Below are 15,465 nucleotides of genomic sequence, written 5' to 3'. Positions count from 1 at the left end.
TCTGGTGATGCAGCGACAGACTGAGCGCGAGCCCCAGCGCACGTGACGGCAGGGGAGGGTACGCTAAAGTGTTTATGAAGGTGATGTGGCTGAGCTGAGGGAGCAGTGAGTCACTGAGGAGGACGGATGATGCCTCTTATTCATAATATCACAACAACAACAACATTAAGAAGAAGAGTTGTCTTTGTTTCTGAAGTGCAAAGATTTGCTGCTTTTCTTTGTGGTTTACAGTAAATGAAGAATATTTGTGTTTTTGACTGTTGGTTGGACAAAAGAAGCAACATGAAGATGTTATTTTTATTTTATTATTATTTTTGATTTTTCTTGACATTTTGTAGATAACACGATTAATCAATTAATCGATTAATCGCAAAAATAAAAAACCATTCACTTAAGAAATTCAAGTAAATGAAGAATATTTGTGTTTTTCGACTGTTGGTTGGACAAAAGAAGCGATGTGAAGATGTTACTTTTTCACAATTTTTGACATTTAATAAAGTAAACAATCAATTGATTTATCTGGAAACTAATCGGCAGATTAATCAATACTCAGAATAGTTGTTAGCTGCAGCCCTGTTTGGTATACTATAAACTCAAAACACAGTCTACTTGTGACATTTACTCAAGGTGGGTTTATTTTTAAAAACTAGAGGCAGAGCTAATCTTTTATGTAAATAACAAAGTCAAAGACTAAGAGCACTGTTCCTACAGCACACATGGACCACATCTTAACACTGTTCAAGCAGTTAGCGGCTGACATCAATTGATATTAATGAGGTAACAATACATACTCCATTACAAACCATAAGTGAATAAACAAGCTGTTCTCAGAGGAAAATAAGACTGTTTAAATCTAGAAAGGTGGCAGGGTCCGCCACATATAAATAAGTAGAACAGCATGAAACTGTGTTGTCCTTTAAGGTCGCCTTGTTCAAGGTCATGAAAACAAAGAGAGTTTGTTCATCAATGAAGATTTTTCTCTTCTGATTAAAATTCCTTCCTCCAAACTACATAGTGTCAAAGAATGAAATGAGAAATGTCTCATTTTAAGGAGCATTTGTTATAAAAATAAAAGCTCACAATCTGGTGGACATTTACTTAAGGTGGGTTATTTTTAAAAAACTAGTGAATAATATTTTATGCAGCTGTCACCCACAATCAAAAGGGGAACTGTTCATACAGTAGGCTACACATCTACAACATTTTAACGCTTTTTGTCACGGTTGTGACAGACATTTCCTGTCGCTCACACACACGTATCACTTCCTGATGATGACAGGAAACGCAACTGACACATATTCTGTGCTTCCTTTCAGCAACATTATTGGTAGTTGAAAATAGGACATTTCAAAACTGTGGCAGGTGCTTTACCCTATTTCCAATTTACCATATGTCCGACATTTTACGGACAAATGATGAATTGATTAATTGACAAAGAAGCTAATTGTCAGTCGCAGCCCTGATAATGAATGTAAAATGAACTTTTTTTGAATGCAGCTCCAAAAATAGAAGTTCAGGTTTTGGTAGAGTTAATGCTGCAAATACAGTACAATCAAAAACCAATCACAGATATAGAGCGTATGAAGATCCATCAACAATGTATCCACTGTATGCTTATAAGAAAATAATAAAATGAGGAAAAGTCATTAGGTAACGTGATAAAACAGTTTCAAGTAGGTTTTGTTGAGCTGTTACCGCTACAGTATAGGCTTAAATACAGGTGGGAGATGTACTTTACTTGGTATTTATATTTCATGCTACTTTACACCTCGACATTTCAGACTCAAATATTGTAACTACATATGTGACTATAACATTTTACATACAAAACATGTCATCATAAAAATAGAACAGATTAAACTCTCTCAAAGTTTTTGTAAAGTAGCTCAAACTAGCTCCACGTCGACTAGATTGCATTAAAAAACTGTTATCATGTTAATGCAGCAGCAATAGTAGTCAAATAATGTAATATGACAATATAATGCTGACACAGCCCTCATTAATAAGTACTTTTACTTATATTTTTGGTGTATTTTGCTTCTCTACTTTGTGGGATTGCTACTTTTTCTTAAGTGAATTATTTCAATACTTCTTCCTGCACTCTGTTGCACTACAGCACAGTATAAACTGCCCCATGAAATGCAAACCTATGTAATAAATATATAAGTATGTAAGCATACAATGTCACATTTGATTTATAAGATCCTATTATGATGTGATTTTAGAGTAATTTGAGATTAAAAATGTTCTTGAGCTGTGAACACAATCATATACTCTCCTCAATCTACTACACCACTGTTGATAAGCTAAAATGTAATTAGTAGTAGTAAGTAGTAATATGTGTTACCCTTTTACCCAATGGTATTGTATCCATACTACTATAGTATTATAGTATAATTCTACTTGGATGTGTTCATGCTGTGATCACCACTCACGAGGTAATTGTGGACTTCCTGTGCAGTTCCTAATATTCATGATACTGTAGCTGTACGTGTGAAACATCACTGAGCACTGAGGCAACAGACTATTAATCAAAGTCATTGTTACCTTGCCGGCAGCCTTGATTAGCGAAATCACATGATCACATGTTTCAAACCATCTGTCAAGTCAGGTTACCATTATTGGCTTCGACCTTTGATCACAGCCTTATTGACTCGGTGGTGATTAGAAACAGAGTTCATACAGTTGATAAACAAGATAGGATAACAGCTGGCAATATACAAATTTTTATTCAAACATACTTTCAAATTTGAACAATATTCAGTAGGATTTAACAAAGAGCGATTTATCTGGAAGTTCCCATTGAATACAGTAGAAAAGAGTATATGTAGGAATATCACAGATTTAAAAAAATATCTGCATAGCCGGAAAGAAAACCCACAGAACCCCACAGGAGACGTCCTTGGCTTGTAGGCAAGGCTGCGTACAAACGACACGACCTTTCTCGTGGACTTTTTTCCACATTTTTTTTGCTCATGAGCATTCAGTGAGGCAGGTCAGGAAGAGAGGGGGGGTGATGCCAGGTGACCCCACCACACCCATGCAGGTCATTCAGAGTGGCATAACCCATGTCCACAGGACACAGTAGACACTACACAGATATGAGAGCCCTTCCATTCGTGGGACATCGTCTTCTGTTTTGGAGTTATTAAATCATAATCAGGAGTGCTTTATGAAAACCATAGAGCGACTGCGGAAGTACAGGTGATGGCAGCACACACACACATACGCACACACCATGTTGGATCAGGTGCAGTGAGAAAAACAGAAATATTTAACGAGAATGATTTCCTGCTCATTTACCAGCCTCTGAAGCAGCACCAAAATGATTCGAAGATTATCACGATGTAAACATTTGTGGTTTTGATTGTATTATGGGAAGGAGTAATGCTGGTAGATGATCAGTATCTGGCGAGACAGAGGGGTGGGTCAGGGGATGCAGTACTCCTCCCCAGTTCTGTCAGTCATATTGAAAAAGGTACCAAGATAAGTTTCACAGAAATACGTGCACACAAAAAAAAAAACATACTTGTAATGTAAAAGTGTTTTCTAGAATATATATTTATATCATTACTGTCAGATGTTATTCAACCCATAAAAGTACCATAAACATTAACGTTTGATGAGTGATGCTGAAAGCAAAATAAACAATTGGGTTATTTTAAAAGGAATAAATTATAAAGATGATATATACAAAAAAAAATATTAGCATTAAGGATATTTACAGTTAAGGTTGAAGACTCCAATTTCTTTGCTATACATGCTGTTTATGGGAAGGCTTTTCTGGTCTGCCCCCTACAGGCTGGAGGAAGGCATAACCAGCACAGCATCACTCTGTTGCTCATTTATCGAGCATTAACATCTCCAGTGTAAAGGTCGTGCTCGAAGATGCACTAATTAGGGAAATGCTGAAGCTAATTAGAAGTGGAAAATCTTCACATGTTAAATGAAGGTCAGAACTGAAAGGAGACATGAAAGAAGATTCACCTGATTTTCTTTTTAATTTAAATGCTTGAAAACAACACCTTGAGACCAGGCTGGTGAGCCGGTCGGTACTGTACACAGGTGCAGGATCTCAGAACAGTGGATGATCCATTCAGAAGAAGAACAGCAGAACCGCCGCTTACACAACTCAGACTTCATTGTAAGAAAAGTTCAGAGTAGTAAAATACACTTTTACACAGTAGAAGAGAGTACAAAAGAGATTTTCATTGGCACAAAAATCCTTGCAGCAGAATTTCAGTCTTCTCCATCCTGAGACGACCGTTAGTGATCAGTAGCCATTTTGTTTTTATGAAAAGTCACGATTAGAAAATAGAGAGACGGACTCTGCCTCTTCTCTTCTTTGTGTCGAGCTGTTTCGTTGATCACAGCGATAAACCGATTCGTCCGACTGGCGAGCGAGACTACACTGCTCTGATGGGAACCGAGGGTGTTAGTCACAGCAGCTGAGAAACTAGCCTCGATGTTGCACAGGGGAAAGCGTAAAATATTATCGTTCACCTGAATATATTCCAGTTGATCCAGGTCTAATAACAAAACTTTTGAGACCAAAAACATCCTGGCAAATTATTGTACGTCCCGAATAAATGCTTCTCAAGTGGCAAAATGGAAGACGGACTCTGAGCATGTGTACATCCCAGGAAAATGTTGTAAAAATAGACATGGCGCTTTCAGCAGGACAGTAATTGCATCCAACATTCATTCTCGGGAGTTGTTTGACCCACGTGCAGTCATTTAATGTCATAATCTAGTGTCGTATGCACTACACGGTGAGTCGGGTGAAATAACACAGGAAGAATGCACGGAGAATGTATATAAGTAGGGCGGCTTAGCAACACAAGGAAGGTAGAAAAACCTGCTTGGCTGTATCGGGTGTGGATTTAACTGACAAACAAAGAGAACAGCATGTTAACTCAGAATAATACCACAGGTAAGTCTTTTCCTCAGAGCTGACACGTTGGAGTTAGACTTTGGAAAGAAGAAGAAACTGAATGTTGCTGATTGGTTTGATGTCCCACCGACACTCCTCGATGTCAGAGAGCTATTGATTGTACCCAGAATGCAGTCGGCTTCCTGCCCCGTCATACTCTACATACACACCCTCACACACACACACACACACACACTCGTCCATGCACTCTGAAGTAGATGCACATGCTCAGTTTTGCACATGCATGACGCATGCACATTTTCACATCCAGCCCAGTTACAGGTTCTCTCCTGGCTGGTACTGAGGCTCCGTGGAGGTGAAGTAATCCTCCAGGAAGCCCTGCAGGTACTCGAAGGTGGGCCTCTCCTCGGGCTCTTTCCTCCAGCAGGTCAGCATCAGGTCATGCAGCGATTCAGGGCACTCTGCCGGGCACGGCATCCTGTAGCCACGCTCCACCTGGTCTAACACCTCCCGGTTCACCATACCTGGAGGCACGACAACACAAACACATAATTACAGTTTGAATCATTAGCTAATAAAATACTCCCAGTCGTAAATCTTCATGCTGTTGGACTGGTAGAACATGATGTCAGTACCTGAGTTAGGTGATATAAGCACTACATGCACAATCTAGAAAAAGTTTTGTAGGACATAACGATCCTTGCCTGGATAGGGCACTCGGCCTTTGGTAGCCAGTTCAGTCAGCAGGACTCCGAATGACCAGACGTCAGATTTAATGGTGAAGCGGCCGTACAGGGCAGCCTCAGGGGCCGTCCACTTGATGGGAAATTTGGCTCCTACAGGAGGACGGGGTTTATCAGCAAGTTAAAATTAAAGCACAGACTGGAACAGAAGCACATCAGCTGCATGAATCACAGTGTTTCCTGGAGTCCAACACATTATAGCCACAACATAAGTAGTTCCCAATTTAAGTGTTTGGACCCAAATCTGACGGGTTTTACCTTTGTTACATAAAATATGTTGATGTTTACATTTTTTATTTTGTCTTTGAAATACAGGATAATTTCACCTCTTCAATTCTTTATACTAACTATGCAACAGGAAACACACCATAACCTTTGATGTGAGGTCACAAATAGATACAAGCTAAACATGTCAGGAACCACTTTGCCACATTGAGAAGCTGCTACAAAGTTAGGCTAAAAGCTAACAGCGCCCTCCTGTGGTCTTACCTTGCCTTGCAGTATATTCATTATCCTCAATGAGGCGAGCCAGACCAAAATCAGCCACTTTGCAAACCAGGTTATCTCCCACCAGGATGTTAGCAGCTCTGAGGTCTCTGTGCACATAGTTCATCCTCTCCACGTAAGCCATCCCTGAAGCAATCTGAGCAGAGACAAAGCTTTGTGATTGTCTGTACTGAAGGAAAACACCTGTGATCGAGTTTTGAGTGGATTAAACTGATGCAGCAGCAGATTATTTGTGCTGACCTGTGATGCCATGTCCACCAGCTGGGGGAGGCGGAGCATTTTACCCATGTCACCTTTCAGGAAATCCAGTAAGCTACCTGTTAGCAGGGACACATACTGCAGGTTAGTATGACACTGTTTTGTGTTAATATCCGGATGAAATATTGTACTCCTCTGTATTTGTATTTTTTTAATGTATTTGTAAGGTAGAATATTTATTTTTGCAGGCAGTAAACGCATCATTGATTTGAGACAAGTCGACCATGCTGACCTTGTCCCATGTACTCCGTGACGATGTAGATCGGTTCCTCCGACACCACAGCGTAGAGCTGAACCAGCTTTTCATGTCTCAGTTTCTTCATGACCTGAGCTTCCTGGAGGAAGGCCTCAGGGGACATCGTGCCGGGCTTCAAGGTCTTGATCGCCACACGTGTCGTACCGTTCCATGTTCCTGATAAAAGATTGCAAAAATGAGTGAGTCATGTGGGTAATATTACATGTGAGTAAACGCTTGACATATCTCGCTTCTGCCACTCCAAATCGAGGATGTACCAACACAAACAACCTAAATAGTTTAATTGCATGGAAAATATTGTAGCTATATCCTAAATAGGTGACTAATGTCAGTTTATTCTGGTCAAATTTGGACTGCTTGTGCAGATGAAGGTATACTTGAGGTAAAATGGTAGGGCTGTGGGGAGGCTAGATCCAACAAAAAGATTGGTTACCACTGGCCTGTACTATTTATGTGAAGACGTCCCGTAGGCCTTTTCATAAACATACTTACAGGACTGAAATTCACTATTTCCCTCATTAATTTATGAGCTACAGCAAAAATAAAAGCATTTAAGAGACAAGGAGGTATAGTGCACTTGGGGGAAGACATTCATGGAAGAATATAACTTCTTTATGCACTTTAGTCTTCATACAGTTTGTTCATATTTTACTTCAACTGTGCCTTGAAACGTCTGTTTTCAGTGAGCACTCTCTGTCCTCATTGTTTTGGGGATTGGACATGCAGGGTTTCTTCAAAGTAGAGGATCAAAGCGCGGCTTACCCATCCAGACCTCTCCGAAGCAGCCCTGTCCGAGCTTGAGGTCGAGACGGAGAGACTCTCTCGGGATCTCCCAGGCATCCTTTGCTAAGCCCTGAGTCTGAGGCTTCAGTACAGGACAAATGTCTGTTAGACTGTGACACAGCCCATCAGCATGCTCTGGAGGACACAAGAGAAGACAGAGAATGGGGTCAAGCCTCCTTCCTGATCACAGAATAATATTCTGAGTGTACAAGACACAGAGGGAGCGACTAACTTAAAAAATATGAGGCAACATGTTCTCACACTCATTTCTTTTAAAATAGGAGATATAAAGCAAATAGAAGCATTGCATTTGTAGTGCGCTTACTGCGATAGTGATTGACAAGCTGCTGCAGGTTGCTGAACTGCGTGCGCGATGTGATGTAGAAGCCTCCGCTGTCCAGCTTCCTGATCTTGTAGTGCTTCACATTCAGCCCTTTGGTGTTGTCATAGTCCAGTACAGACAGACAGTAGGCACCTGGAAAGAGGAGAATCAGATATGATAACGTGTGAGACAATGTGCTACAATATGTTTCATTCTAATAATCTGCATCAAAGTATTTTGCGTACAATTTATCACAATATCATAAAAAACACAAGAGCAACTTAAAGCTCTAGAAGGAGTTCATTAAAGAACAACACGGGCATATCGCCAAAAATAAGCACTACATTCAAAATGGCCGACTTCCTGTTGGATTTAGGTCAGGATGACAAGAGACTTTTTTGTAGGTCTAGGTGAGATACACATGCATTGGAAATTTCATACGTCTAGGTAAAACTATCTGCAGGGGCTGACCTTTGGGGGGCGCTAGGGAGCCATTTTGCCCCCACCCATTGATTGAAGAATCAATAATGAATAATCTGTTTGGTGCTCAGGCAACAAATTAAATGGGGTGATAAAACAACAAAAGAGAAATTAGACTTTCATTTTTGGGTGACAATGTGCTCATACCGCCACTTGGGGGCAGCGTCAGTCCGGTGTAAAAACAGTGTGAATCACAGAGCGGCCCAAGGCGATGCCTCCCTTCTCTGAATGTTTGAACTGGGTGATATGGCCTGTGGGTTGTACAGTCCTTACCCTCAGCTCCACACTGACCTAATTCTGTCGAGCTCACCCACCCAGCACCTCTCCACCGCTCCTGCTCACTCATCTATTCACTTTGCCTGCACCCCGCCTCACCTTGTTCCCTTTCTCATTCTATGCAGAGCTTACATACATGCCCGATAACAGGAAACAACAGGATTCCCGTAATGTACATTAGTACACAAGTCGCACACGGGTACACACAGTGCCAGCTGAACCCGTGGGGACTGTGTTGCTGCAGCAGTCGCAACAGCAGCAGCTGCCTATTAGAACTATCTCCAGACCGAGTCCCACAGGCGTCACATCCAACCTTTTCCCATCTGCCTGATTCGTCTCTCTTCTGTGCCCACACTGCCACATGACTGACACAGCACAGCGGGACGCACAGCGAACAGCAGGGTATCATGTCTGACTGAGAGAGAATTTGTGCTCTTCTTCTCGGTACATTTTAGTAGGACATGTCAAAGAATTTAAACCGAGCTGCGTGTTGAGATCTGAACATTTTACAAGTTCATAAAAAAGAGCAGATGGAGAAGCCTTCAAAAACACGACCGCATGTGAAAAAATGACTGGAAATCAATGGTGTAAAAATAAAGTTGCAGCAAGTATGTTTTCACACATTCCCAGGGCAAAATGGTGGATAGGAGTGTAGATCAATACCATAGACTGAATAAGTAGATCCACTTCTCTCGCGTTCTGTGTTAAACTCAGCTCGACATTAGCACTCCCGTGGCTGCTTTTAGAGAATGCTAAGAGTCATAACACTATTAGCCCCTTTAGCATAGTTCTACTGTTTAATAAGGCTGGGTGGGTATTGAGTTCAATTTGTTGCCACAGGTGCAATATGATATTTACCAGTTTTAGTACAATAACTCAATTGTACTTCTGAAAATCAGAATAACAATCAGGTTTTTGACAATCGAACTTCCAACTGAGGAATGAGAGAACTCATTTCATGTAGTATGGTCCTTTTCTTTATAATAAGCAGAAAACAATTGCTACCCCGATAGCACACATACAACTTGCAGACGTTGGCATGAGTTAGTCTGGAAAGATGTAGTACGGGGGGCGTTTGCTAATTGGGAAGACGTTATGGAGACGTCAGCATCTGATCGAGGTCTCGCCGACATCTTCCCAGTTAGCTAACGCTCCCCATACCATGGCTTTCCAACATAACTTTAATTCATTGGGCACACCATTGACGACATATGAGGGGCTTGAAGGTTGTCCCATTTCACAGGGGGAGATCTCAACCGCTACCACTTGTAGCTCCAATCTGAGGGACAAGGGGGCACCTGAAAAACGAGGGGTGAGGGATAAGAAATTGGGATTGGGATTTAAGTGCACACTTACCTTTGGTTGTCTCACTCTCTCGCACCAAGAAAGTCCCTCTCCTGTTCTCTAAACTTAGCAGCAGCCTCTCAGAGTCACGGCGAGTGATTTTGCCAAAGTACCACCTGGTGAGGTTGAGAGAGAAAACATGGAACACACGGGAGCAGGTTGGTGAGGGGAGGAAGATGTATGTGGGCGGAGGAGAAGGAATGACGAAGCGAGAGTGAGTTGTGGCTCGTGGTTTAAGAAAGTTCGGGGAAATTCTGTCTGTGCATTCCAGATGCAGTGCTTACTCATGCAACAGCTGCTTACCTGGACTCTATAGTCAGTCTGAGATGACTGCAGGGGCGGGAGGCAAAAGTGAGAAATGGAGTTGTTACAGAGGGGTTAGTTGTGTTTGCAAGCAGGTTAGCATGTAAAGATTAGCAATGCACGTCTTCCAGGAGTAGAAAACATTAATATATACGACAGACATTTAAAGGAGTACTTGTGGAAAATATGCTCATTTGATTTCTTGCCGACAATTGATACCACTCTCGTGGTTTTACGGTAAATATGAAAATCAACCATCAGTCGCTGTCCATAAACACTGGACAACAGCTAGCCTGGCCCTGTCCAAGAACAAACAAACAAACAAACAAAAAATAGGAAATTATGAGGGGTTATGTGTGGGACTATGCCTCTGCGTGGTGTAGTGACTTGAAGGACCAGCTGAGAGGAAATAGTCGCACACATAACCCACCACAAACTGTCAGATGCTTTAGAGGGTTTGATAGGCTGATTTCGTTACCTTTTGAAAGACGCTAGGATATTTTCCATTGTTTCCAGTCTCTATGCTAAGCTAGGCTAACTTACTGCTGTCTGTAGCTTTATATTTCAGAGAGTTGTATCGATATTCTCTTTTAAAGAATGACAAGAAAGCAAATGAGCGTCTGAGTGCTATTTTCAAATTCACTTTGAGATAAATAAATAAGAAAATTGTTAAGAATCCAACATTTGAAGTAAATTCTTTCATGCGCTTGGTGAAAAGGCAGAAACATGGGACAGAGGAAAGAAAAAACAAAAAAAAGGGTTTACTCTTCTGCCTGGATGGAGTCGGATGGAGCCACATAATTGCTGGGGATGTAACCGCTCTCTCCAGTGGTCAGGGAGCGCGCAAGCCACCAGTCCCCTTCTCTGCACAGATGAAACGATAACACACAGCGTCACCAGGGCTCGTCAAACATCAAGGACACGAATAAAACAAACAGTCTTTCTGGCTTTCAGGGCTGGTGTTCATCAAGTATCTCAGAGTAGAAATAAAGGGATGCCGATCATTTTGCATGTTCTGCAGCCACTCGTAAAGTTTTTAGCTCCCACAGAAACTGAGCTGTAAGAGAGGCTCCAAGAGAAGCTTGATAAATGCAAGCCCAGTTATTTCTACTGTTAAAAAAAGAGGAAGTTATGTAAATATAAACAAACATGCATTCATGTGGGTATGACAATAAGGAAGGGGGGAGCTTGTATGCTACACCTTATTAGGGAGTAAAGCTGCTGTCGCCTTGCAGCACTAGATTCACTAAGAGAAAGTAAATTCATAACTTGTTTACATTTTGATTATAGTGCTGCAAGGCTTCGCACCAACTCCCCTTCACTACTGTACTGAGGGGTTCATGGGGCAGGGGCAGAGTTATGTGGTTTGTGCAGATCTAATGAAGTGGTATTACAGTGCAGAAGTGCAGCATATGCTTCTGGCGACACACACGGAGACAGGCAGACGGACAAACGGCACATTCAAAACACAATTCCAGAGAAGCTTCACAAACCTGCAGTTCACCTTCCTCCTATAAAAAAAATGTGATGGTTTGTGTTGGAGGTGTGGAAAGAGAGATGGAGAGGGAAATGGTGGGAAAAGAAAGGGGGTTAAAGAAATACAGAAAGCACGTTATGAGCAGTGGAAGACCAGCAGAGGACACAGAGCAGACACATAATATGACCAATATAGTGCATAGAAGTATAAATCTTTAAAACACGACACACATTTGAGATGAGAGAGGCGCAATAAGGCAAAAGGGCATGCAGGGGGCACGATATCATCATAAAAAAAGGCCTATCAGGTCACAGTGCATGGCTGTGAGATTTAACCGGAACAATCAGAAAGCTAAGACGAGCTTGACTGACACTTGATTTGACCGAGAGATGGTTAATGGATCGTGGGTGCACTTGACCCATTAATGAACCAGGTCTTTGGCTTAAGGGGCCAGATGCAGCATAATCCACTATTGTTCTTAGCTGCTGCCTTCTAGGTCAGCAGTTTGTTAGTGGACAAGCACAAGCACAAGCACTGGGGGTGCAACACTACAGTATCTGGTTCACTGCACCTCCATTGATTCATAGAGCAAGCCCCTATTTTGAAAAAACAAGCATGACCCCCCTTTAACAGGTTAGATCTGGACCGAGTAACTAGGTCTCGGACTATGTGTCGAGAATCGGCAATGAAAAAAAGCCTGAGCAGCGAGATGTAATCAAGTCTTTTGTGAATGAAGCAAAAACTGTGCAGAAACGTGACACAAGACTCTGCTGAGGGAAGCCCGTTCCTATGGTTACAGGAGGTTTCAGAGAGACAACAAGTGACATGCATTTCAGGTTGCAAAGCAGCCAGTCAAGACAAGTGAGCAATAACTCACACAGACAATCTGTGGACTTGCCAACATGCAGAGATTCTCTGTCTTTCACACAGTGTATGGAAAAGTTTTCCTAGACTTTTCTTGAGTTTTCTTGTGTGTACATGTGCATGAGAGGTGACAGGTGGATACACGGATTGATAAAAAAAAAAAAAATAGGGTGTGTGTTTGTGTTCTGTGTTTTCCTTACGTGTTGTTGACTATCTGGAGGCGTTCACCCTTCCTGAAAGACAGATCCGAGGCCGTTCTAGACTCGTAGTCGTACAATGCCACGAAGGTCGTCACGCCTCCTGTCAGGAGGGAAAGACCAGGGGTAAGAATGTAACTAAGTACATTTATTCAAGTACAAATTTGCAGTAATAGTTCTTTATGTGAGTCTCAATGTGGTAATATTGCCTTTACTTAAATGGTGGCTCCACTAATTTTACACATTAAGGTGTGTTAACAGGTCTCGGGGAGCACTACTGCATATGTTAAAAACGTAGTATAAAGCCTTTTGTAGCTCTAGAGGAAGCTGCAATCTGATAAATTGCCTCTAGTGATGTCACTCAGTGGCTGGTTGCATTGTGGGTAATGTAGGCAGCAGGTTTTGACAAAGAAGAAGAACACGTGGGATGAAAAAGGTGATGTCTCTGGTTCTGTTGTATTGATTTTGATCATTTGTTTGTAAACTGTCCAGTTGTGCAATGCTAGACCAGTGGACTGCTTTTCAAAACCTGGCGACTGCATTACCCACAATGCAATTGAGTGATATCACTGGAGGCAATTGATGAGATCACATGCAGCTTCCTCTGTAACAGTAGCACTTTCCAAGAGTTGCAAAACTTTATATGTTTAATTGGCAGAGTTAACATTTAATTAAAAGATCTGAATACTTCCTCCATCGCTGCCAAAGACGTACAGGGCATAAAGTTTTTAAACACAACAAACCACCAAATCTAAAAACCAATGCTTCAAGCTGAGGTTCTCACCTGCTAGTGTGATTCTGTTGGGAGAGGTGACACTGTTATTGTCCACACCTCCAAACAGGGCCAGCTCTGCGGGGTTGGCCATAGACTGGTTGCCACTGAGACCTCCATCCACAGTAGGGCTACGATTGGGTGTCATGGACTGTTGATTGGAGTTGAGGTGGTGGCCTCCAGCCCCTCCCCCAGAGCTGAGGTTGCCATCGAGGCTGCGGGTTCGCTGGCCTACATCCTTGGGCTTACTCTTGGATCCCCCCATGGCCAAGGCCTGTGGTGCATTCAAGGACAGAGAGAAAAAGTCTGTGAGTCATCAGATTAATAAAGGAAACTTAATTTAAATTTAACTTCAATGCGCCCTTAATGATGAAAGAGAAAATAATGCATATTTGCTTTATTAAGTCATTTGCTCAGACTACATTCTCTGGAAAAAATTCTCTGACTGCTACAAGAGCAGATGCAGAAACCAGAGACGGGATGGAGACCACTGCTGTAAACCCACTGAGACACACACAGTGTCATGTAGACCACAGGAAGCAAACACTTCCCTACGGACAGTGGAGCAGCTGCTACTCCTCAGTTTCACAACAGACATGAGATCCACCTCATCCCCACTGCCACCAGCGGAGCACATACACACAGCAGACATGTCGCACATGCCTGCGTGCACATGTGTCCGACACAGATGCACAAACAGAGACATGTTACATCACGTAAGGGAGGCCTCGACAACGTCTATTGATTTCTGCCACCAAACCTGATTCACATCTGAGCCAATTTAGTCATTAAGGGAAAATTTTGTGTAGTGTTCACAATTAATTCATCAGCATAAGCTTGATCACCTGATATGATAATTAATTAATCATGTAGGCAAGTTAATAACACTAGCATGGTAACGTGCTCACATGATGGTATGTTAATTTTTTATCCGTCTGAGATCCACGACTGATAAACTAGTAGACAATCCGTCCCCGCTGTACATCTCCTGTCCACTCACATTTGCACATGCTTTGCACAGAAAAACACAGAGAGACAGAGATGTTCTCTGGTATTACATCCTTCCTGTAAACGCACTGATTGTGATGCTTCCTCTCCGTTTTAATCTAGGTCTACTTATGCGGTTGTTGCTTTTAAGAGCAACCTTCGGTTTGTTGCAAAGTTACCACAGTGGTTTTGGTGGCCTAGACAGTTAATGTCAAGCTTCCTCCACACGTTGTTCCCCTGCTGTTGTGAACACGGAATCAGGGGTGAGAAACAATGAAAATGCGAGGTATGTTTTTTGGGCGACCGTATAAAAAAGATGCTGCTGACATCTGATCATTTGATCAATTTCGCTCTGTAGCCAGTGATCATTTTAATGTGCTCCACATGGATCAGAATACTTGAACAGCACTTGAGTACTGCTTTCATTTTTGTCACGTTGCTAATCAGTGAAGTGGTTTCAGATGAACTAAATCAGCGATGGAACCAGAGTGAACATCAGTGAGTCGTCAGATTACAGTGCTGAACATCAGTGAGTTTTCACTAATGGACAGAATTTGAGATACTCTACCAAGACCAAAAAAAAAAAAAACAGACCAAAGGTCAGGAGGGCAGTTGTGGATTGTTGTAGCTTCTCACTGTATCTCTTCATTTTCTAAGCTTCCCCACCTACTCCGGCTCTAACATCAGATTAGTGCAGGGAAATCATTACACTAAGCCAAGGATAACTTTGGGACTCAAGCTCATGCTATCATGGATAGATAAAGCCACAGGGGGTCCGCTAAGAAATGCTAATTTAAACACTAAAACACTAAGGTGGGGTGGCTTGGGAGCCCTTCTGATAAGCAGAGGAGGGTCAGAGTGCATAAGAGTAATACCAGGCTACTCATCCCTCAGCTGACATCCCCCTGCCTGCCTGTTTCTGTTTAGGAGTCCGCGCATCTGTTGGATTTAACGTCGGAGTCAGCCTTTGCCTGAGCCCGCTCTCATTCACGAGCAAAGAGT

The 15,465-nt window shown here is 42.2% G+C and overlaps 1 protein-coding gene across 4 annotated transcripts in view; it reads right to left on the bottom strand.

The window, feature by feature from the left end:
- Positions 1 to 2,713: 2,713 nt before the first annotated feature.
- The window catches only part of src (v-src avian sarcoma (Schmidt-Ruppin A-2) viral oncogene homolog), a 29,006-nt gene continuing 16,254 nt past the window's right edge, over positions 2,714 to 15,465 (bottom strand). The window contains exons 2-14 of one of the 4 annotated variants that reach the window (XM_084367951.1): positions 13,489 to 13,750; positions 12,708 to 12,807; positions 11,660 to 11,677; positions 10,932 to 11,030; positions 10,167 to 10,193; positions 9,876 to 9,979; positions 7,767 to 7,916; positions 7,421 to 7,576; positions 6,635 to 6,814; positions 6,385 to 6,461; positions 6,127 to 6,280; positions 5,599 to 5,730; positions 2,714 to 5,418 (exon numbers count right to left, since the gene is read on the bottom strand). In XM_084367951.1, coding sequence (XP_084224077.1) covers positions 5,210 to 5,418; positions 5,599 to 5,730; positions 6,127 to 6,280; positions 6,385 to 6,461; positions 6,635 to 6,814; positions 7,421 to 7,576; positions 7,767 to 7,916; positions 9,876 to 9,979; positions 10,167 to 10,193; positions 10,932 to 11,030; positions 11,660 to 11,677; positions 12,708 to 12,807; positions 13,489 to 13,741 — 1,659 coding nt within the window. In that variant the 5' untranslated portion in view covers positions 13,742 to 13,750 and the 3' untranslated portion in view covers positions 2,714 to 5,209. The remainder of the gene's footprint in view (positions 5,419 to 5,598; positions 5,731 to 6,126; positions 6,281 to 6,384; positions 6,462 to 6,634; positions 6,815 to 7,420; positions 7,577 to 7,766; positions 7,917 to 9,875; positions 9,980 to 10,166; positions 10,194 to 10,931; positions 11,031 to 11,659; positions 11,678 to 12,707; positions 12,808 to 13,488; positions 13,751 to 15,465) is intronic. The other 3 variants (XM_084367953.1, XM_084367952.1, XM_084367954.1) reach the window with 3 other exon arrangements.

This window comes from Pagrus pagrus, assembly GCF_965226575.1.
Source record: "Pagrus pagrus genome assembly, chromosome: 11".
Classification (NCBI taxonomy): Eukaryota; Metazoa; Chordata; class Actinopteri; order Spariformes; family Sparidae; genus Pagrus; species Pagrus pagrus.
Note: the sequence above shows the minus strand (reverse complement) of the source record. Positions and strands in the feature narration are given on the sequence as shown.